At 36.4% G+C, this 21,548-nt stretch overlaps 2 protein-coding genes across 2 annotated transcripts; one reads left to right on the top strand and one right to left on the bottom strand.

Annotated features, from left to right (window-relative positions):
- The first annotated feature begins 547 nt into the window (after window positions 1-547).
- LOC111342518 (intraflagellar transport protein 80 homolog) lies at window positions 548-17,031 on the top strand. Its single transcript, XM_088727027.1, has 25 exons — window positions 548-868; window positions 1,249-1,306; window positions 2,284-2,335; window positions 2,490-2,601; window positions 3,032-3,142; window positions 4,044-4,112; window positions 4,474-4,583; window positions 5,007-5,096; window positions 6,608-6,689; window positions 6,882-6,937; window positions 7,595-7,719; window positions 7,847-7,938; window positions 8,088-8,169; window positions 8,273-8,347; window positions 9,407-9,455; window positions 10,791-10,905; window positions 11,411-11,475; window positions 11,774-11,909; window positions 12,308-12,455; window positions 12,867-12,953; window positions 13,274-13,358; window positions 14,600-14,689; window positions 15,020-15,192; window positions 15,539-15,662; window positions 16,225-17,031. Exons 1-25 carry the CDS (start codon window positions 832-834, stop codon window positions 16,315-16,317), a joined length of 2,316 nt encoding a protein of 771 aa, XP_088583153.1. The 5' UTR covers window positions 548-831; the 3' UTR covers window positions 16,318-17,031.
- On the bottom strand, window positions 16,704-21,476 carry LOC111342523 (uncharacterized protein CXorf58). The gene is made up of 8 exons (XM_022949622.2): window positions 21,313-21,476; window positions 21,118-21,217; window positions 20,911-21,005; window positions 20,358-20,469; window positions 20,095-20,226; window positions 18,793-18,868; window positions 18,363-18,519; window positions 16,704-17,596 (listed from the first exon to the last, which is right to left on the bottom strand). Exons 1-8 carry the CDS (start codon window positions 21,348-21,350, stop codon window positions 17,338-17,340), a joined length of 969 nt encoding a protein of 322 aa, XP_022805357.2. The 5' UTR covers window positions 21,351-21,476; the 3' UTR covers window positions 16,704-17,337.
- Between the last annotated feature and the right edge of the window lie 72 nt (window positions 21,477-21,548).

A 21,548-nucleotide genomic window follows, 5' to 3' on the forward strand; every position in this document is an offset into this window, starting at 1 on the left:
AACGGCCCGCCCTTACGCTTAAAATTCGATATTAATATGTTAGATAATCCCGTCAATCGCCTTTAGACCTCAAAATCACACACAGTACGCTTGGGCCGCTAGTGGTTCAGTAAGGAAAAATATTTCGGTGTAGAGTCGTGTGCAGGATTGAAAATGCCGCTTCGAGAACACGCTGTTGAAGCTTTTATGGACACCAAGTATTGCAACACGGTTCTGGTTCCATCTGAATTCTTTATCATATATTCTTGCTTCAGTTCTTGAGACAACTAAATCTAGTTAGAAGCAATGTTTGACTCCAATAACGTGACTTATCGATTCCTCCCTATCCTCCCCCCCTAAAAAAAAAATGCCTAGAACTTTCAACCTCCAGCCTGAATTTCGAACCTGTCACGAAAGCTCAGAAATGTTTCTGAATTCCTCTATCGAAATAATCTCCGCCTACCCAGCCTGAGCTTATTGGATGGTTTTTTGCTTCATGATAAATTACATCATCTAGATCCAAGCGAAATTCATTCCTGGTTTCTTACGAGTAAGAGTGCCAGGTTACTAAGCATGAACGATAGCCAATAACTCTTTTACAAAATTGGGCGAGTAATTTCAGTCTGCACAAAACGTTCAACATTCTCGCTTGTTTTACTGGTTCGGATAACTTTTATGTGTAAAATACCTTTATTAGTGGCTAATACTCCTCTCCAAGGTGCTTTTTTGGAGAAATGGTGGTATTTTGAACCACATTAGTCGAAGTTGTTTACCTTGGTCACTGATTGCTGTTGGTTGTCAAGGACAAGGGTGATTTGCATTTGATGTGAAAGGCGGCTGAAAACATCGAAGATGAGGTTCAAGACTCACGTATTAAAAGAATCGAAACGTATCCTTTTTAGTCGAAATGTTAGTATGTAAAATATAAGGTAGTCGAGACGTAGATTGCTTGCAGACGTACCGTAAACACCGGCATATGAGGCGAATTCCAAGATAAGCCGATATACCTTAAGTCCCATCTTTTTCTTTAAGCAAACCAGAAATCACGGCAAAATTGTACGCCACTCAATTTAAAATTCAGTTTTTATAATTACCAAAAAATTTAGTCGTAGATCGATTTTAAAGTGTGACAATAAACGTTAAAACGAACTAGAAGATAGTTCCTTCACTTGAATTTGTTTCAACATTTTGATGAGTGGTTTACTACTGGTGGTTACATGTAGGTCCCCTTTGTAGTTGTATTATAACATTCTTGACTTCTGACGACAGATAAGGATCTTGTTAGTTGTGTTGGGTGGACATCTGCTGATGAGCTGTTTTCTAGTGGGTAGGTTAATTCACATGTATTAGAGGTGATTGGCTAGGAAAGCCTGCAAAATAGAAAATGAAAGCAATGGTGATGGCATTTAGGTTAGGATCTCCCTGATTTTGCATAGGAACATGCAGTAGTTTAATGGGCTAGTGCTGGACTCTGAGGCGAGTGGTCCAGGTTTGTGGATTCTGCAGGTCATTGTGGTAGAAGAAATGTGTACAAATGAACTGAACTGTGAAGGTGTAGTCTGATTGTCCGCGTGAGTGTAGTCCTGAGAAGGACTGTTGTCGGTGGTAGTGACTGACGTTTCGACAACCTGTGGGGAAGTCATCATCAGAACCGACTGAACTGTTAGAGAGGCTTCATGAAATGCCAGAAGGGGGGGGGGGGGTTTAACCTTGCAATGAATTGGCATTCCATCCAGATGGAGGGGCACAGGGACTAAAAAAAAAAACAATATAATAGCAGTGAAGTTAGATACCTATTAAAGTCAGTCACCGGAGAAATACAAAGAAAGGTGGGAGTCAGGAGTAGAAGGGCAAAAAAAAAAAAAAAAAAGGAAGGTGGGAGGACTTGGTATGCAAAGTGGGAGGCTGTTACCCCCCTGTCGGCTCTCTCATTCAGGGAGATTAACAATACTCCTAGTAACTTCATACTACAGAAACTGGGATAAACACTGGCTGGGTGAAGCACTTGGCTGAGGTACAGACTACCTTTACTGTAGTGTTTTGTGTTTTGTGTTACATGACGTTAGCACTGTTAGGAACTTCCTATTACTCAATCATGTCGTAAATCCACTCCTTAGAAACAGTAAAATAACAAATTATGAGTACTGTATAGTACTGAATAAAAGACAGTTGAATTTGAGGATTGAAAGTAGTCACTGGATCCCTGAATACTTTATAATTACCATTTTCACCAGGATGATTCTTCCAGGCAATAGTATTATTTTTAACAATTCATACTTGACTTTTTTTTTTGTTCTGTAAAAGAGATGATCACAGCATATTGAAGTGGAATCTGTTATCAGATGAAACTACACAGGTATATGATATTAAGATTGCTTCATTTCACTGTGTTAGAAAATTTATTGCCATTCCAATGTTGTTGATAACTAATGAGTTTCATTCTTTTGTGGATTTAACTTCCCTTTGAATTTTCTCTCTGTCAACCTTTCCTTTGATTGTCTCTTTAACAGGTCATGAAATTGCCTGCAGAGATCTTTCCAACTGACATACACTGGTTTCCTCGTGGAGCTGGAGGCAAAAAACAAAGCCAGTCAGAGCTGTTTGTCCTTACTTCAACAGATGGTAAGATCATTTATACCTCCAGTAATACTTGCACAACATGACTGCAGAAATTATACAGGTCATCTAGGTGGTGACTTTTTAGAGAAAATTTAGTCACTCGACACTCCTAACTCATCTCCCAAGTTCAAACTTTTTTTTTTTTTAGCCCTTTTACCTCCCAGATCATAATTATTTAACCTTCCTTACTATCTGTCCCACAATTCTTATGATGTCAATCCTTAGAATTTGGTATTAAATCAACTAATAATCCCCTAATTGATGTTTTTCTTTATTCTCATTACTTGTCTGCTTGATATTAGATTTATATTGAAAGGAGAAATTCTGTCTTGGTCATTTCTGGGAGTCAAAAGGTTTCAGAAGAAAGGGTATTTTTTATGCTAAATTTATTGGGCTTACTATATTATAACCTCATATTTATCACTTACTTTAGGTAAATTCCACTTGATTTCTCGGAATGGTCGTATTGAGAAATCTGTTGAGGCTCACAGAGGTGCTGTTCTCTCTGGAAGATGGAGTCTTGATGGATCAGCAATGGTGACAGGTGTGAAAGGCCTTTCCTAATTTAACTGTCCATCTGACAGCAGAATGTGTATAACAGAGTCCATTTTCCTTGCTAGTGGTTAGTTAGTAGATTCTCTGTAAGAAAACTCTCAAATTACCATTTGTCAACCAAGCGTATAGTTACAACTGCCAACAAGATCTGTTTCAACATGCTCTTTAACTTTATTACATTACAGTTGATCGTGGTTGCTAAAGGAACAAAGTAGTCACTATAGTTATTACAAAATACAAGTGGAAGGAATAGAAACGTAAACAGCATATGAAAAGCAATCAGATGAGGAAAAACACTTAACAAACATTGTATGATTTTGTGAACACGAAGGAAGGAAAGCTAGGAGTTAAGGATGGAAAACTAAAAATTGATCGCAGTAAAATAATCGGCATTGATCTCAAGGACTGATTCTCTAGTGCTAAATTTTAGTGAGAAGCTTAAATACAAAATGAAATTAAACAAAGCAAAATTATATGAATTAAAAAAAATGTAACAGAATTAATATAAATCAATGTGAGTGAAAGAATGCAAAAAACAATGTAGAAAAATGCACATGCTAAACACCAAAATGTCATTAGGAACGTAAATGGGAATGCTGCAGTAGTAACAGTGGGTGTAACAGATGCTTGGAAAAATGTACCTTGACCCTGATTCAAGTGGAAGTAGTAGTAACGCCCTGCTAGCTAGTACTTTGTCTTGTAAAATGACACAGAAATGTTGTGGATGCAAACATAGTAGCTGGTTGTAGTACCACTTAAAACATTGAATAAATGCAACAATGAGGCAGTGATAACTAAGTGCCTGTTCTAACCTAAAGCACGATTAATAAAGTGTGTATCTTAGTGTGCTGGAACATTTCATCTTTGTTTTTGTTTTTTTTTTTTACTAGTTGGAGAAGATGGCCAAGTAAAGATCTGGTCGAGAAGTGGAATGTTAAGATCAACTTTGGTTCAAGCAGGTTTGTGTGCATACCAAAAAAATAAGATAATACAGCACTGTAAACTTCTGGTGTTTCAACCTGAGGCAGAATGTTACTTGAATGGGTCTCTCACTCTAACCGAAGGGTTTTACAGCCCTGCACATAAACTGACTCTTAGATGATTTGATTGAAACATTTAGGGCTGAATTAGCTAAAATTATAATAGCTAGGTGTATGGAAATCGATATCTCAAGAATAAGTTGTCTTAAACCTGTCAAGTTCCTTAGTATTTTAAATTAGCCAAGATCACACTCATGGAATTAAGTTTGACTACACTTTTTACAAGCTATGATACTTTGAATAATTTTTTCTATAATAATATTTGATTGTGTTTTCACAGGGACCCCAGTATATTCTGTATCATGGAGCCCAGACTCAGACCAGATCCTTCACACAAGTGGCAAGCAGTTGGTGATTAAACCTTTACAAGCTGCTGCTAAACCAGTGCAGGTGTTGTACAATAAAGAAGCTGATGTTTTTTGTTTTTTTTTAATCTGTAGCTTAGAAAGTGTTCTAATGTGGTGCTTGCGATAGAAACAGGCATAAAAACTATATAACAGTTACAGTACTGTTGTAGTGACACCTAACCATACAACTGTCAACAGGCTTCAACTCCCACAGTGATGTTTCAGCTTCAAGATCAATTTAAGAAAAACGATTCAATGCTTTGTAGGGATTTGCCAACGATAATGTGAAGGTGCCAATGAAAAGAACTGATCGATACAATAGGTTGATTGAAAAATGCCTCTATCACTATTTTCTTTAATTCAGTTTCCAGTCGTATACTTAAAAACTTTACAGAAACCTGTATGCTGTGCTGTATGTGGTAAAATTAATTCCATTGTGTATAACTCAATATTTTTTTTTATGTAGTGGAAGGCTCATGATGCAATTGTGTTAAAAGTTGACTGGAATCCTATCAATAACATTATTGTATCTGGTGGGGAAGACTGCAAGTATAAGGTACTTTGTTTCTTTCTTTTTTTTTTTTTTTACTTACAAAATTGTTGACTTATTGATCTTCTCTAACCCCATATTACTTCAATTTTATCTCTTTTTCCCTTGTTAAGTTAACCATTTTCCCCTCTCCCTGCTAAAAAAAAAATCAGTTTTGTATTGTGATACCATGATTCCCCCTCCCCCCTCCCCCAACATTTAGTTGGGGGGAGGGGGAGGGGGAAGGAAGTTCATGATTTAGAGTGAGGTAGAAACAGGACTGTTATTCTTCACATATATTAAATAGAACTCTTCAAACGTGATGTGTCAAGTAATCTTGATACTGATAATGTAGTATACAGCCCAGCATGTGCTGTTATGGAAAAAGAATTTAAGAAAAGTTCCTATTAATTTTGATGGATGATGCATGAATAGAGAGGAGCTTGTAAAAAGCCAATTAGCTTAATATTATATGGCATCCAGAGGTGTATGAGGCAAGAATGAAAGGAAGAACTTAGAAAGAGAACAGCAGTGTTACCAACAATAAAATTAATGTTTGTTGATTGAGTAATGTTGGGCTGGACAGGAAAATATTCAAGGTTCTTGGTCATGTACGTAATACACACTTCACTGCAGTGCCTCCAGGATCCAAATACTTTTTCTGTCTTATTTGACCCTCTCGCTCAGTCAATAAGGACACATTATCAGGTAGAGTGGGAAGAAGACAAATCTGGATTATGTTCTTTAACACAACAAACAATTATTAGGCAGTTAACAATTGAATAATTTGGATATATCAACAAAGTTGAAATGGTAAATTGGCCACCGTACCAAATTATTTCGTTACTCCCACCGACGCAGCCCCAAACAGTTTCTTTCGAAACTATCAGCCTTTATTCAGTTAACAATTGACATGGAGAAGGTTAATGTGCGACATGGGTGACACTCTCTATAATTCTAATTGTACAATCTGAAAGTTCAGATGGAATTATAGTGCTAAGAAGGACTGTTGTCTGTAGTTAAATGACTGATGTTTCATGAAATAACATAACATACCAACTTTATTCAAGATGTAAACAAGCTTTATATAATTACAGGAAAAAACATAGTGATGAATAAAGGGAGTGTAGAGGTTAGCCCTGTATTAAAACTCCCAAACAGAAATAGGAAATGCAAAATAAAAACATGAAAATACAATTCCATCATTCAAAAATCTAGAATTAATTAAAACATGGTTCTAGTTTAAAATTTATTAAGTAGATACATGTAATAATGAAGCTTATTTTTGAAATGATAGTTAAGCTTCATCATTATCTACTTAATAAGAGTAATTTTAAACTAAAACCATGTTTTAATTCACGTCTAGATTTTTGAATGATTAACCTTCTTTTGGCAGCCTGACAACCTATTATTTACAGTGCCTCCTTTTCACCAAGGAGTATAAAACGAGCATGCAATATTTTATCTTTCAATGACACTGTACATCAAAACTGTATGACGAGGAATAACCTTCTTTGAACATGTTATTATCTTGTTAGGTGTGGGACAGTTATGGCCGAGTGTTGTATTCCAGCATGTTGCATGAGTATCCAATCACCAGCATTTCATGGGCTCCAGATGGTAAGTGTCCTTTTATTTGGATTTTTAAGCAGGCATTGAAAGGATAAATTGCTTTTGATATCAAATCTCTGCAGTCATTTAAGTTTCATTGATATTTATTTTCATATCTGTTTTCAAGAGTACACATAATATTCCATTACATCAGTGTACAAACTATTGATTTTTTAAATTTTCTTTATGTCGATTTGATAGGTGAACTCTTTGCTGTTGGGTCATTTAATACTCTGAGACTCTGTGACAAAACTGGGGTAAATATTTTTTTATGTAAAGTTAGCAGAAAGTCAAATAGAAGACTCACTTATTAAAACTTACCTCTGGACTAAAATTCTTCAATTCAACTGACTTCATCTATTGGAGCTTGACACTAACTTTTCAACTTAATAGCCAAGTGACTAGTTGCAGCTTAGATATTATGGCAGTTTCAGTTTGTTAATTAGTAGTCAAACTGGCTGGTGGAAATGAAAACCACCAGCAAGAACTGAATTTCTTCTAGTCTGTGGCTAGACTATGGCTTACCCTTAATTGAGACCACCTTTTACCAGTTTAGGTAAAATATGCGGTTACTGTCAGTTATACAACTAACTAAAGACAGGGTGCTCAATTTCTGAAGTCCAGTTAAGAGAGGAGAAAGTTCTGTAGACAGCGGCTGAAGAATTATAACCATGATCAGAGATTCTTTTTTATAATTTTAAATTATCTAAGATTGATCTCGGGTTTTGAATGCCTACTTTTCATAAATTTGTTTTCTGTACTAATGCAGAGCTCTTGTTCAGTCGAAGAGAAATAATCTGTTTAGGTTGGCTTAAATTCTGAATTTTTACGTAAGGGCAACGGAAAGATACTCAAAGATGTGCTTTGTATCATGTCACTGTTTTGACTTTTGTCTGTGTGTTATATTCCTTCAGTGGTCGTACACCCTGGAGAAACCCAACACTGGCTCAATATTCAACATTGCTTGGTCAAGTGATGGAACACAACTTGCAGGTGCTTGTGGGAATGGACAAGTTATCTTTGCTCACGTCATCGAAAGGTGAGTTTTATGAGTGGAATGATGGAATGTAATTGCATAGTTTTTATGGAGTCTGCAAAAGGCTTGTTATGAATTTGAATCATTTTGAGATTTTTTCACAGTAAAATATTACCTCTGTAATTTGCAGACGTCTTGAGTGGAAAAACTTTGAAGTAACAATAACAGACCGCAAGAGTATTTTTGTCAGAGATGTTATGAATGATGTCAAAGAATCATTGGGTAAAACTTTTAATAAAAAACTTATCTATAAATTGATCTCACTTTTTTTTAGTTTTCAGAAAATCTTGTGACCAAATTTTTTGGTTTCTTTGATCATTCATAATAAGTGTTTTGCACTAATTAAAAATTAATCTTAACAATTCCTTCAGACTTCCGAGACCGCATTATAAAGACTTCATTGGCCTTCAACCACCTTGTTGTAGCAACAACATCGCAGTGCTACATATACAGGTTAGTTGTAGTGGACTGGTTATGGAATCTTGATCAATACACTAAGATTATCGTTATCTGATTATCGATCACTGATGGGAAATAATTGCTTTTTATTTTGCAGTGTCAGAAACTGGAACACACCAATGATATTTGATCTCAAGAATGGAAATATCACCCTCATTGTCCAGACTGAAAAGTGAGTTTTGAAACATTTTTTTTTTTTCAGTTATAGTTGGAGCCCTTTTCAGTGTTACATGCATACCTTAATTTGCAACTATTTTCCACGCCTGTTGGACTTCTATCTTTCGACATGCTTTGTAACCAAGCCTGTTGTAACAAGTCACTGAGGCCGTAAACATGGCGGAACTCGCGACTGTTTTGGATGCCGAATTTAGGCAAGCGATTTATGTTTTTGGCCTGCCAGTTCCCGAAGTTTCCGAGGAAAGAAGTCGAGAAGTGATGATATATACGAAGACCGCCTGTGGGAAAGCTATCGGTCAACCTTTGAGTTTTAACCACAAAATCTCCGGCGAAAGACCTGTGGAAGACCAGACGTTGGATCAGACAGGTTCCTGCTGACTCAATCGAAAATTGTGCCGATTAAAATGTTTTAGACCATGTTTAGTACGTTAAAAAACGATCTAAAGCGAACACGGTGTTTCTAGTAGTGAATAACAGTGGGATGGATCGAGTTTTTTTAGAATACCCGGAAAGGATGAAAAACGACCATAAATCAAGTGTTCCGATACGGATGGGTGTCGATTGGTACTTTCGCGGTGAGTTTTCTTCGCATGGTTTATTTGTTAGCCTTAAATAACTCGCCATCGCAAGTCTGCCGACAGACTTTTTACCATTTTGATTGCAGGTTTGCAACCTCGTTTGAGCAGAATGGGTGTGAGGACCTGGTAAACGTGTAAATAGCATGTCGAAAGATGGATGTGGAAACACCCGCCTTTTCTCGCAATGCACGTAACACGGAAAATGGCTGTAATTTCTAGAATTTGGTGTTTGCTAAAATTCTCTTTTTTAATCCTAAATTGTTTCCGTCCCTGAAAATTAAAGTACTAATGAAAGGGACGATGAACACCAAGAGTTTCCGAAGAGCCTTCTTGGTACAAAGGGCGATTGTTTTAAAGTTGGTTTTATTAGAAAGTCTTTACGGTGACCAATAATTTACATTATCAAATCAGATAAAATCAAAACTATACCTGCAAAAATCATCTTAAGATTTGTGTTGTTTGTTTTATTTCGTTAGATACTTTCTTCTGGTGGACGACTCAGGTCTTCAGATTTACTCATACGAGGTTTGTGCCAGTATTGGCCCAACATTGGCCAGTATTAGGTCTCGTGCATTTTCTATACTTCTGACTGATATCAGCCATCACAGTTTAACCATTAACCTTCTAACATGATCATTATGTATATTCTCCGCACTGCTTTCTATACACATTGAGCTAACCGCCTCCCGGTTAGCTCAATGGATAGAGCACTGGACTGTAGTGCGGGAGGACGAGGGTTCGAGCCCTGGCCGGACCAACACTCAAGGTCTTAAAATAATTGAGAAGAATTTGCTACCTTTCTATAACATCAAGAAATGGTTAGATATTCTAGTCTTCTCGGATAGGGACGAATAAATGGAGGTCCCATCTCCTGCAAGGTTAGGGGCACGAGACGTTAATTTCCCACACACGAGATTACTGTGTGATGGATGTCCTCCCCTGGGGTGGGATGGGTGGGTTAAGACAGCAGGTCCACATCAGCTATTACAGCTGCCAAATTAATCAACCTGTGAAAACAAATAAATGAATTTCAACTTCAACTTCAACATCCTATGGTGCTACATGTAACAAAGAGAATTGGTTTAACAATCAAGAGCCTTAAAGAGTGGTAATCATCTCAGAGGAGATAATTCACTGATATTTCCAAGATTTAATTAATACTAGGTTTATGAAAGATTCCCTTGCCCATAGAGGTGCAATCTTTTGGAACACTATTAGCTAAAGTGAAGCTAATATCTTGCACAAAAACCCAAATGAGCTGTTTTGATATTTGAAAACAAAGCCTTATTTTAGAGATTTTAAATTTAATATAATTGCTTCAGCTTCAGCTGTCTGCTATAAAAATGATGACTTTCTCTACTTTTGATTAAGATGTTAGTGTTAGCCTTTTACTTATTTAGCTAGTCTTCTTCTTATTTAAATACTGTATAAACTAAATACACGACCCCTCAAGCTGTTAGCTTTAATTATTATCGTGTTTAAATAAAGGCCTTATCTTATCTTATTCTTGTGACCTGTAGTTAATTTTTGATTCAGGGGTGATGCAACTAAAGGAGAAATTAGATGCCAGTCACTCTTAGAGATGGAAGAGTTAAATAGCATCAGGGCTTGACGCTAACAGTAGCCAACTAGCCTCAGACTAGGAGAAATTCAGTTTTGGCTAGTGGCTTTTGATTTCCGCTGGCCAGTTTGGCTAGTAAACAAACTGATATTGTTGTATCATCTAAGTTGTCACTAGCGACTTGGCTGGTAAGTTGAAAAGTTAGCGTCAAGCCCTGTAGCATCATTTTTTGTCATCATCAGTGATACTTTTTTGTGTTTTTAAAACATCCATGGCATTTTAGTTGTTTGATCTTGCAGGGGCGATTAACCTGTGTTCCAAAGTTCCAAGGATTAAGGACAGACACCTTGAATGAGCAAACATGTACATTAAGCAATGATACACTTGCAATCAAAGATCGGAAAGACGAGAAAGGTAAAGTTGTAAATTACACCTTGATCCACTTTTGTATTATGTATGAGGTTAATTTAACCCAGTAGAAGGCATGTTGAAGTTTATTGTGAATGACTGACATGTTAAGTTTTGGTAAGAATCCGATTCCACCATTACAGGGCTCTACACTAACTTTTCAACCTACTAGCCAAGTGGCTGGTGACATCTTAGATGCTACGACAATGTCAGTTCATTTACCAGCCGAACTGGCTAGTGGAAACTGAAATCCACTAGCCAAAACTGAATTTCTACTAGTCTGTGGCTAGTGGGCTACCGTTAGTGTTGAGCCCTGCACCAACCAACTTGGCCAATGCATCAGCCAATGCATCAGCCAATGCATCAGCCAATGCATCTGCCAATGCATCAGCCGACATACTACTGACACACCACTGACACACTACCATTGTGTTGGCGGTAAGATCAACCAATGTCTAAGCCATACTGCAGTTTAATTTACAGTATTGTTATTGCTGTTTTCTTTTTTCAGTTATTCATTTATTTGAAACTCAGACAGGAAAGCCAGTTGGAAGTGGCCAGCCAATTCAACACTCTGTAAGACAGTGTTTTTGTTCTATAAATCTAAAGAGTTACAAAATTTGTTTTGTTTTTTCTCTTCCCTATAATTATACAAGCTAATAACAGGACTTGCGCTTAAAGCACTGACAACAACAGTCTTTAGATCACTTTTTGAAGTATCATGCAGTCAAGCCTTCTTATCAGATGCTCAAAAAAGATCATAATTATGTGCAAACCTAATTATAGTTTACCATAAGCCACGTACAAATTTTTTTGAATAAGTTTTTTTCTTTGTTTATCGGACTCAGCTTCACATTCTGTCTTTTGATTTCAGCTGGAAGTAATGGAGATTGCTCTAAGTCAGTGTGGGCAAACCAGTGACAGGCAACTGGCCATTATTGATAAAAACAGAGATCTTTATCTAACACCTGTCAAACACATTGGTCCAGCTGAAAGACTGGTTAAACTTGGTTAGTACAACAGACAACACTTGAACTCCTACAAGTTATTTACTGGTTAATTTCCCTTACACTATCAGTACACTACAGTACACAGAAAAATGGTAATGAGAAAACACAAATTTATCAGCTGGAGAGTGTCTGTTAAAAAAAAAAAATTGAGCAGTAGCAGTACATAGGTTGACATTTATTTCGTAAACATCTTTTGATGAAGAGGTTTTGGTTAAGGTGGCTTGTTGAAAGCTTTTTTGTGCATTTAAATCATAAAATGTAGTTTTTATAGGGATTTAAGCGCACAGGATGTTATCATGGCACAATATTTTGACTTTCACCTGTAAGTTACTCAGTGGCACACCCACTTTTTGTGGTTAATTGGAGTCTTGTTTTAACTTACTTCTCTTTTACTCTAGGAACAATGATAACAACAATGGCATGGAATGACAACACAAACATGTTGTCAGCATTCCAAGATGGGAGATTTATTGTTTGGTATTATCCGAGTGCAGTTTATGTTGATCAGGATATCCTGCACAAAACACTAATTGAGAAAGATTCCAGGTAAAGAATTAAAATCCCTGTCAATGCTCTATCATTTAAGGGGTGGGTTGGTACATTATTGGTAAGTGTTCCAGGGCTGTGGTCTAGCAGCACCCAGTGGCCTTTTGTGCCTTACTTTTGCTCTTTTGCAACTCAGGAATCTTAGTTTTTTAATAAAAAAGCATATGCTGGGCACCCTGGATTTCACAGTTTCAGAGCACTGGGTTTCCCTTCTATTTTTCATAGAGCACATAATTATTTGTGTTGCACAAAGTTCATTGGCATCACTGGCCACACTTTGAATTTATTTGAACAGATATTGCCCTTGGCAGTGATCCCTAAAGAAAATGTTATTAACAAGTGGTCTACTCCAGGACTTAAAAGTAATTACAAAAACAATGTCACTCTGTCACTTATTTTTCCCATTTTTAGTGATTTTGGGAAGAACCCTCAGATTGTCAGCTTCCTGGAAAATCACTGCACAATGAGAAGAGCTGATGGCTCTCTCTGCAGCACAATGTAAGTTTTCTCTTCACATCCATGCCGTATAATTGCAACTCTAGTAATCAGATTTGTCATAGAAAATGAATCTTATTTATGCACAGTTTGGTGATGTTACAGTTATAGCAATTGACATTTGCCAGTGTTTACACAAACTTTAACGTCCAAAAAATTAGGTCTTCTCTAATGAAATATTAACAATGTCTGTTAGTCTGTCACACGAGTCCAAAAGAATCAGCAAAAAAAAAAATTTGATGATGTTAGTACCCTGCTACAGATAGGGAATGTTACTAATAAAAGTAATTTTGCTCAGGGCTGTTGTTTTGGTTGTTTGACAGAATTTCACCATATCCATCAAAGCTTCACAAGTATGCCAGTGAGTCAAAGTGGCAAGATGGTATTCGACTCTGCAGATTTGTTAAGGTAAATCTGTGATTAATGATGATTGGTTAATGATTTCTTGTCATTTTTTAATGATTTCTTGTCATTTTCAAATGCATTCAAGCCCAAACAGAAGCAAATATGAATTGGCATTTATAATAAAAATTGGTTTTATGTTATTGTAAGAGCAGCTTTGAGAACTCTTCATTAAAATTCAAATATTTTTCTTGTTTAAAATAGCCTTGTAAGTTGTAAACATGTATAACTCAAGCAGTTGTGTATATATGAACGCAAAAAAAAAAATGATACAAAGAGTTATAAGTAAAAATGTATGACATGAAAATAAATCACTAGTAAGAGCTTTTACACATAAGCAATCTTTTCTCAGAGTGTTAAAAGAACACTGCAGGGTGGATGGCTTCCGAAGATTGTACTAAGAAACATAAATCATTAGCTTGGATTAGTACAAGTTAAACTAGAAACCTCATCTTTTTCCATTTTTGTGGTTCCATTGTTATAATGCCAAAGCAAGATAGCTTAAGTTACTCATGGTTAATGATAGCTTGTATTTTGGATGTGACAGTTTCATATGAACAACATGGAATTCTATTCTAAAGCAGAGTTAAGAAGAAAGATGAAAACAGAGTTATTTGGAAAGAAAGGGTTTAGATCTCACGTGGCACAGTTTGCATGAAAATTATGCCTGTTGCTGTGATGGAAATAACTGAGTTAGTAGATCTTGACTTGCCATGGAATAAACTTGCAACTGTGCTTGAAAATGTTGGAAAATTAAAAAATCTTTCATCTTGATTGTTTAGTTTTCCAATATTTTCAGGTATGGCCTTTCATTTACATCTTGAATAGATTCTAAGTATACTTAAAGTATACTGTACTTGTCACTTTGCCACTAGTGGTTTTATTTTTAAAGTATCCTTGGAGTGTACTGCAAAATTTTCTGTTTCTCTCCAGTTCACTTCAAGTTTAACTTTTGAGTGTTCCAATTTCAGGAGGTACCAAGTATGATACAAAACACTACTTTTAGTAGCTCTTCAAACTATACTAGGTCTAACGAAATTATACTTTTTGTATCTTATTTGCATTACACTTTGATTACAGAAATAGTATAGTAAAATTGTGCTTAATTTTGGTGAGGGTAATAGAACATAACAAATGTTTGCTCAATACGAAGAAAGGAAAGGAACAAACATTACACTGGTCGGGAATAGATAATCACTGACCAAGTTTGGAGAGAGAAAGGAAAATGTATGTGCACTTTTTTTCAGGACAATGTTTTGTGGGCATGTTTAGCAACCATGGCTGCCTATGCAAAGGATCTCAATACTGCAGAGACAGCTTATGCAGCCATAGATGAAGTATGTACTGAAGCTTATTTAATATTGTGCTGTTGTCCAGGGAGTTGCAGCAGTTGAGGACTGATAGAGGTTGATTGGATCTGTGTAAGGAAAAAAGCAGGGGAATACTTGAAATCAAATGCTACAAAAATGCTGTGGATTACTGAAAAATGGTGGCTACCAAACTGCCTAATATGAAAGCCATGTTATCATGCACTCATGAGGCTAACTGCTGACCAGAAGCCCTGACCAAATTTTTGGAGATTACCTTTTTGTTAAATTGTTACGTGACTAAATCTAAAATGTAAATTCAGAAATCACAATTGAACTTAATTGTTTTTTAAACTGTAGGCTGACAAAGTCCAATACATCAATCACATCAAGGAAATTCCCACAAAAGAAGGAAGAAATGCTGCCATGGCTCTGTTCTGCCGACAGACTCAAGAAGCAGAGACAATTCTCTTGCAAGCTGGGCTCATTTACAGGGCGATACAGATGAATATTGATCTCTTCAACTGGGACAGGTTTGGACTCAGTTACCACTTTAATTTTCCCTTCTAGTCTTTTGAGTGTGGTAGGGAAATGGTTTTGTTGGAGCATAGTGTGTAAGCAGGCATCCTTTATGAAAATGCAGGAATTTGGAAAAGCCACAGGGCAAAATCTTTTCTACTACTAGATGCTCCATTTGTGGGTCCTTCTTACCAAGTCAATTTATAAGGGAAATACTAAGAGCAGCAGTATATTATATTAACACAGTTGCAGAAATTTGTAACAGTGGCTCCAGTGAGTGAGTCCCTTGAAAAATCTTAGCTACACTAGTCTCACAAATAGATCCATTGTAGATCTTGAGTTTGTTTTGTTGCATTGCAGGGCTCTGGAACTTGCTGTTAAGCACAAGACTCATGTGGACACTGTGTTAGCCTATCGACAGAAATATCTGGAAAACTTTGACAAGACAGAAACAAGCAAACGGTTTCTACAGTATGCAGAAGGGGTGAGCCATACTAAATCAGGCTTCTAACTCCTAGAAATGATTAAACATGTAATTTCTCCCCATGTGATATTCATACTTTCTCCAGCAAACAGGCAATGAGAATACTCAAAGTTATGAGGTAGAAGTAGTTATCTTGATCTAACACCCAATTCTCATTACCTATTTACAAGGAAATGTGTAGCACTAAGTGGGAGAATTCACAATCAGATATTGTTAGAGGGTTAGACGTGCTGCATTGAAAATATCCATGCTTTGGGAAACAATGATTCTTGTTTACATGAACACCAGGCATGCCTACATCCCATTTCAATTGGTACAATTTTCATATCTTTGGACTTGATTCTATTTGCAAAACACCCTGATAATTATAGTCAGTGTAAAATGGTATGTATTAGGAAAAAGAATCCTTCATACTTTAAAATTCATGTTTTCCAGTATAATGTAATTAGCATGGAAACTGTCTGTACTAGTTAATGGTGCCCTCCCAAGGCAAAAGTCAGTTGTAACACTTGCTAAATTTCAAGGAATTTATCTGTTTACATGGTTCACCTGTATTTTTCAGGTGGAAGTTGACTGGGAGAAAATAAAGGCCAAGGTTGACAATGAGCTACAGAAAGAAGCTGCAAGGCCAGGTGCTAAACCTTACAATGGCTGATGATGCTTTAAGAGACTGTTGTTTGAGTCTGATGAATCTTAATTGTAAATGATTTGCTGTAATTACAATTATCTGCTAATACTTCAAGGCTTACACTGTAAATAGGCCAATTTCAAGCTGCTCAAAACTTTTGTTTTAAAAATAATGCAAGGCCCTTTTTATCAGATTGCCGTTCAGGGCTTGACACTACTAACTTTTCAACTTACTAGCCAGGTGGCAAGTGACAATTTAAATGTTACAACAATTTCAGTTTGTTTACCAGCCAAACTGGCATGTGGAAACCGAAAACCTCGAGCCAAAACTGAATTTCTAAAAGTCTGTGGCTAGTTGGCTACCCTTAGTGTCAAGTCCTGCTTATTCCAATTCTGTACAAATGGGAGTCGTCGTGTATAAATAGTATTATTTATTAGTAATTTGAATTGTCATAAACAAGACATATCCAAAGGCTTTCTGATCTTTGCTCTGGTTCAATTAATTCATTTCAACTAGTAAGCACAAAATAATAATAAACCAAGAATTAGAGCACCATTGTTTCATTGCTTTTACATGTACATTTGTTATTACATTTTAGTGGGGACTCATTTATTACATCATTTACTCTAACTTGTTGTAATTTTTATAAAAGTACATTGTAGGTGTAATTTAAAGATCATTTTAGCAACACATTCCATGTCAAACAATTAATCTATCTATCTAATAAAAATATTAAACTTTTCTGGCGTGTCAAATGTAAGCAAGCAGTATTTTGACAACAACTGCTATAATTAATGTTTTCTGCCTTTTAGCAAACATATCAAGGCAAATGGTATTCATCAATTGAAATTATTCCTTGTTTTTGCCACAAATCAGGAACATTGGCAGCTTTTTCCATTCCAACTGTTGATCCATGCCATTATCTTGAGATGTCCACTGAATCCAGGCCTGATGGCCTTCCCTTTGACTCCAAACCATTCTTTCCTTTATCCCTCCTCCCTCTCAACTTATACACATTTTCATTCCAATTTTTCAATTTGTCAGATGTCATGGGGAGGTGACTCCAAGCTCATCCAAAGATAAAGTTTGTGTCCATTCATATAACTTGTCAGCTTGATCTTCCCAATCCTCGTCTTGAAACAAATCAACATCAGGCACCTGTGTTACTGGTGTACCTCCCGGGCAACTCTCAGGGAGTTTTGGAGAATCCATTCCAAACATTTTCCGCATTTTTGCAACCCTTGCTTTGGCTTGTTTTGACCTTCTGATTGGAGACGAGATGGTGTAATCTACTTGCCGTTTCTTCCTGGAAATGAGAAAGTTTCTTTTCATCAGTTGAGCACTGATTATGTGATAAAGAGTAATACAAAGATAAAATCTGTTCTTGAGTCAAGTGACTCACTGAACCACCTGGGGCTTTCTGTGGTTTCCTTAGCATGAAGCAGCTAGGAGTATGACTACTCCCCCCTGGATGAATGCCAGTCCACCTCAAGGTTACCCCCCCCCCCCAAAAAAAAAAAAATTTTATCAGGCATCAATTTTCCATAGACATTTCTACTCCTGGGTTTAGAGATGTACCATGAGAGTACTTTGATAATGCCTTTAATTTATTCACCCAGGAGGACATATAAGTCAAGTGAATTGTTGGGTAAAACGGAGAAAATACAGGGGGATAACCATACAATGGACCAGCATCCTATCCAGGGGGGGGGGGGGGGGAAGAATAGTAATACTACTCATTGCTTTGTGATATGGAAACTGGGATAAGCTTTGGTTGGACCAGGGCCACGTGGCTTGAGTACACACTTTACTTTGTTTACATTCTATTTAGAGACTTGTAAGGGAGGTGGGTGTCTAACGGAAGGAGCTAATATGTGCATTATTGGCATAGTTATGGTAAGACTGACAGAGCATACGACCATTTGAGTTAATTGTTACTGACAACATTGCCAGTAACAATTCTTTTCTCCTATAAAATTTATTAATTAATCTTCTTTGTGGCTTTTATTTGTTTTCGGCATCTAACATTTACTTGAGAAATGTGTTAATTTAAAAAATCATTGCCATTGTACCTGTACAAAGGAATTGCCTTGATGCTGGCTACTTGAATTTCTTGAGTAGCTGGTCTCAATGCCAACAAATCTGGACACTCCTCAAGCAGTCGTGAGGTCGAGATACCACATGCCACATAACTGAAGATATCATGTACTATATTTTGCCGTGGTATGGCTATGCAATTGGACAAGATATACAATTCAAACTTTAATTTAAGCTTGAAGGAATAGTAAGGTGTACATACATTTATATCTATCTTCAAATCAGACAAGGGAAAATTACACTATGAAGGCCTAAATGCTTTGAATAGGATATTTACTGTTTTTACATACAGCTGTACTAGTTAAGTAGATGTTAATTTTATGTAATCCGACCTCAATCGAAACACACTTTTGAAAGATTACTACCAATTAGCAAAATTGCACAAAAAGCATTTGGTTGACTTACCTTCAAGAGTGAGTCTTCTCCAAGTGTTTGATTTTCCTCCTGTTGCTGCAGGACATTCATCTAAATGGCTTAAATACTGTGAGACGAGTAAAAAAAGCTATAAAATTAACCTGGTCCACTGAGCTTTATATACTTTTTAGTTAGAATTCAGAAAAATTAACAACTACATATTTGCACTCATGTAGCATGTCATTGAGCTTGGATAACAGTAAAGCTTGACGGAGTAATTGAATTAAGGGGTATTTAGTTTCTAAAGAAACTGTGGTGTTGCGTCGGTGGGAGTAGCAAGGTAATTTTTAGTTTTAAAGCTGAGTTCATAAAGTATTATTGGCTACTGTTAAGAGTTTCAAAGATGATGTTTGCAGTGGTAGCCCTTTGTCACAGTGAAAGATGAAGGTCTAATGTCATTGTTGCTCTGACAAAGGGCTAACACTCAAAACTTCAGCTTTGAAACTCTTTACAGAGACCAATAATTATTTACTGTGTCAACTCAGTTGATAAAACTGAAATTTGCTTAACAGGGCAGCTTGAAAACATATCTTATTTACCCCCAGTGCCTCTCTCCATCCAGACTTATTAAAAAAGTTGAGAAATTTAAAGTACTGGATAGAGGTAGAAGGGTGTAATCCATGACATGAAAGCTCAAAGTTGCTTGTTGCATTTCAGCGATTAACCTGTAACTTCTCCCTATAATATCCATACATGATCCAGCAAACAGGTAACGAGAATACTCAAACTTATCAGGTAGAAGTTTTTATCTTGATCTAAAAACAAATTCTCATAACTAATTAAAAAGGAAATGTGTGACAGCTAGAGGGGAGAATTAACAATCAGATCTAATTCAAGTCAGAAACTAAGGAGACATGCATGTAGCCACTGAATCGAACGGTTAATTTTAGAGTCTTTCAATCCAGGTTCATCAAATAAGCAGCATACAAATAATGTTTCTGAAAGTAGTATTACACAATCGAAACTCGCAAACGCAAAGCAAAATATAAAGCAAAATGAAAGTACACAAAGCTCAGACAAATAAATTGAAATGTCGAACACTTGCAAACAATCTGAGGTTTCCTTCTCAAAATAACTGAAAAATGTTCGTCGAAATCGATAGGATGAAAACGATTCACGTTCGCAATCTTCAGAACAAAATTCATCCTACACATGGCCGAACAAGATCACTGTCTCGCTTGGCCTGGTAACAACTGGAGTTCATTCATGTTAAAATCATGAAATGTCCATTTGGAACCTACAATGCATTCACCTGTTCAACAGTTGGGAGATTTCCTTTGTTGTTCCACATACCTGCATATAATCTTTCATTGTTGTTACATCAGTTTCATCAGTTACTCTGTCTTTCTCATGCTGACACGTGTCAGCTATTAACTGATCACAGAATTTCCGATTTCCCATCAATTTAAGGGAGTCACAAGCTGCCTGGAAATAAATTGAAGAATAAATTATGACTGTTAAACTAGATCACAATTGGTATTTATAAATATTTCTAATGCAATAGCCTCCTGATTACTGCCAAGAGTCAAAAACAGAGGGCAAACATTCTTCGTTACCTCAGAAGCAGGTTTAATGACCTTTTTGCCACAATAATACTTGACACCATGTCCTCCGCTGTGAATAAAAATCTTGAACAAAATTATGGGTGGAAATTCTGCTCCTCCAAATCTGCAAAAAAATCAGTGAAAAGGATGATGAAAGTCATTTCCAATAGAACTAATAGAATACATAAAAAAACTACATTGTTAGCAATCACAGATCAGACATTTGTTCTTCATGTTTGCTGGTAGAAGCAAGTTACACTTTGCAGAAGAGCTTCTTTACGTTAACCTGAAAAATCTGCTTTAAATATGCTTGCTAGGATATTAAACTGGTTAATTATCCAATGGCATTAATTGATTGGTTATCTTCTAAGAAAGTATCTTACTCAAAAAAAAAAAAAAAAAAAAAAGAAAGGTTGGAAAGGTCAGTGAGTCAACAATTTTTTCCCTAATTGCGTATAACATTCATTCTATATATTTTTCATAGTGTTTATTTATAGTGTAAATCTAAAATAATCTGAAATGCAAAACAATTAACAAAAAAAAAAAACACAATATTTCATAATACCTGAATCTCACTCGTGCTTGGATCACAGGATCACGCAGGAGATCTGCTTCTACCGGTGACACCTTTCTAAGCACTTCATACGTAAGAGAATGTTCCTGAAAAGAGAACATCGTGAATTTAACAAATGAAATCACCGGAAGCTAATATTTCCGTAATCGAACATGCATTACACATGACATAAGGAAAGCTTACTTTTTAAAAACTTACCGCCGCACATATTGCATATTTTAGCAACTTGAACATTTGCTTGTCCCGATAAGAACACCAGTATCGCTCGATCTTTCTTGCCGCTTCAATTATAGTTAACCTAAAAATCAGAGAATGAGTGGAACCTCTTTCCATAAAACTCTTTTCACAAAGCAGATCTGACCAAAACTGCCTTTCTGGTGAACAAGACCCTACCGTGAGCTCGCAGGAGCTTCATTGAGATTTTGTCCCATTTTCCTAAACAATTTGATACTTATAATGTACAGAATGTTCCCTGATATATATGAAATTCACCCGAAATATCTCTCATACATTCAACTTCGATCGGCCATGTTTTTATTTGACCCAGAATGCAGCTGGTTGCTATGGAAGCAGGTCACCCTTGGTAACACTAGCGGTCAGCTGAATCTTACTGTTCTGTCATGTATCAA

This window comes from Stylophora pistillata, chromosome 7, assembly GCF_964205215.1.
Source record: "Stylophora pistillata chromosome 7, jaStyPist1.2, whole genome shotgun sequence".
Taxonomy (NCBI): domain Eukaryota; kingdom Metazoa; phylum Cnidaria; class Anthozoa; order Scleractinia; family Pocilloporidae; genus Stylophora; species Stylophora pistillata.

Excerpts from the sequence above, each read along its gene's own strand:
- LOC111342518 (XM_088727027.1), top strand. The coding sequence starts at position 832 with ATGAGGTTCAAGACTCACGTATTAAAAGAATCGAAAC. Across the intron at positions 13,359-14,599 it reads GACTCTGCAGATTTGTTAAG|GACAATGTTTTGTGGGCATG; the intron begins GTAAATCTGTGA and ends ACTTTTTTTCAG. Across the intron at positions 15,193-15,538 it reads GATCTCTTCAACTGGGACAG|GGCTCTGGAACTTGCTGTTA; the intron begins GTTTGGACTCAG and ends GTTGCATTGCAG.
- LOC111342523 (XM_022949622.2), bottom strand. The coding sequence starts at position 21,350 with ATGGGACAAAATCTCAATGAAGCTCCTGCGAGCTCACG. Across the intron at positions 21,006-21,117 it reads AATATGCAATATGTGCGGCG|GAACATTCTCTTACGTATGA; the intron begins GTAAGTTTTTAA and ends TTCTCTTTTCAG. Across the intron at positions 18,520-18,792 it reads GAGAAGACTCACTCTTGAAG|CCATACCACGGCAAAATATA; the intron begins GTAAGTCAACCA and ends CCAATTGCATAG.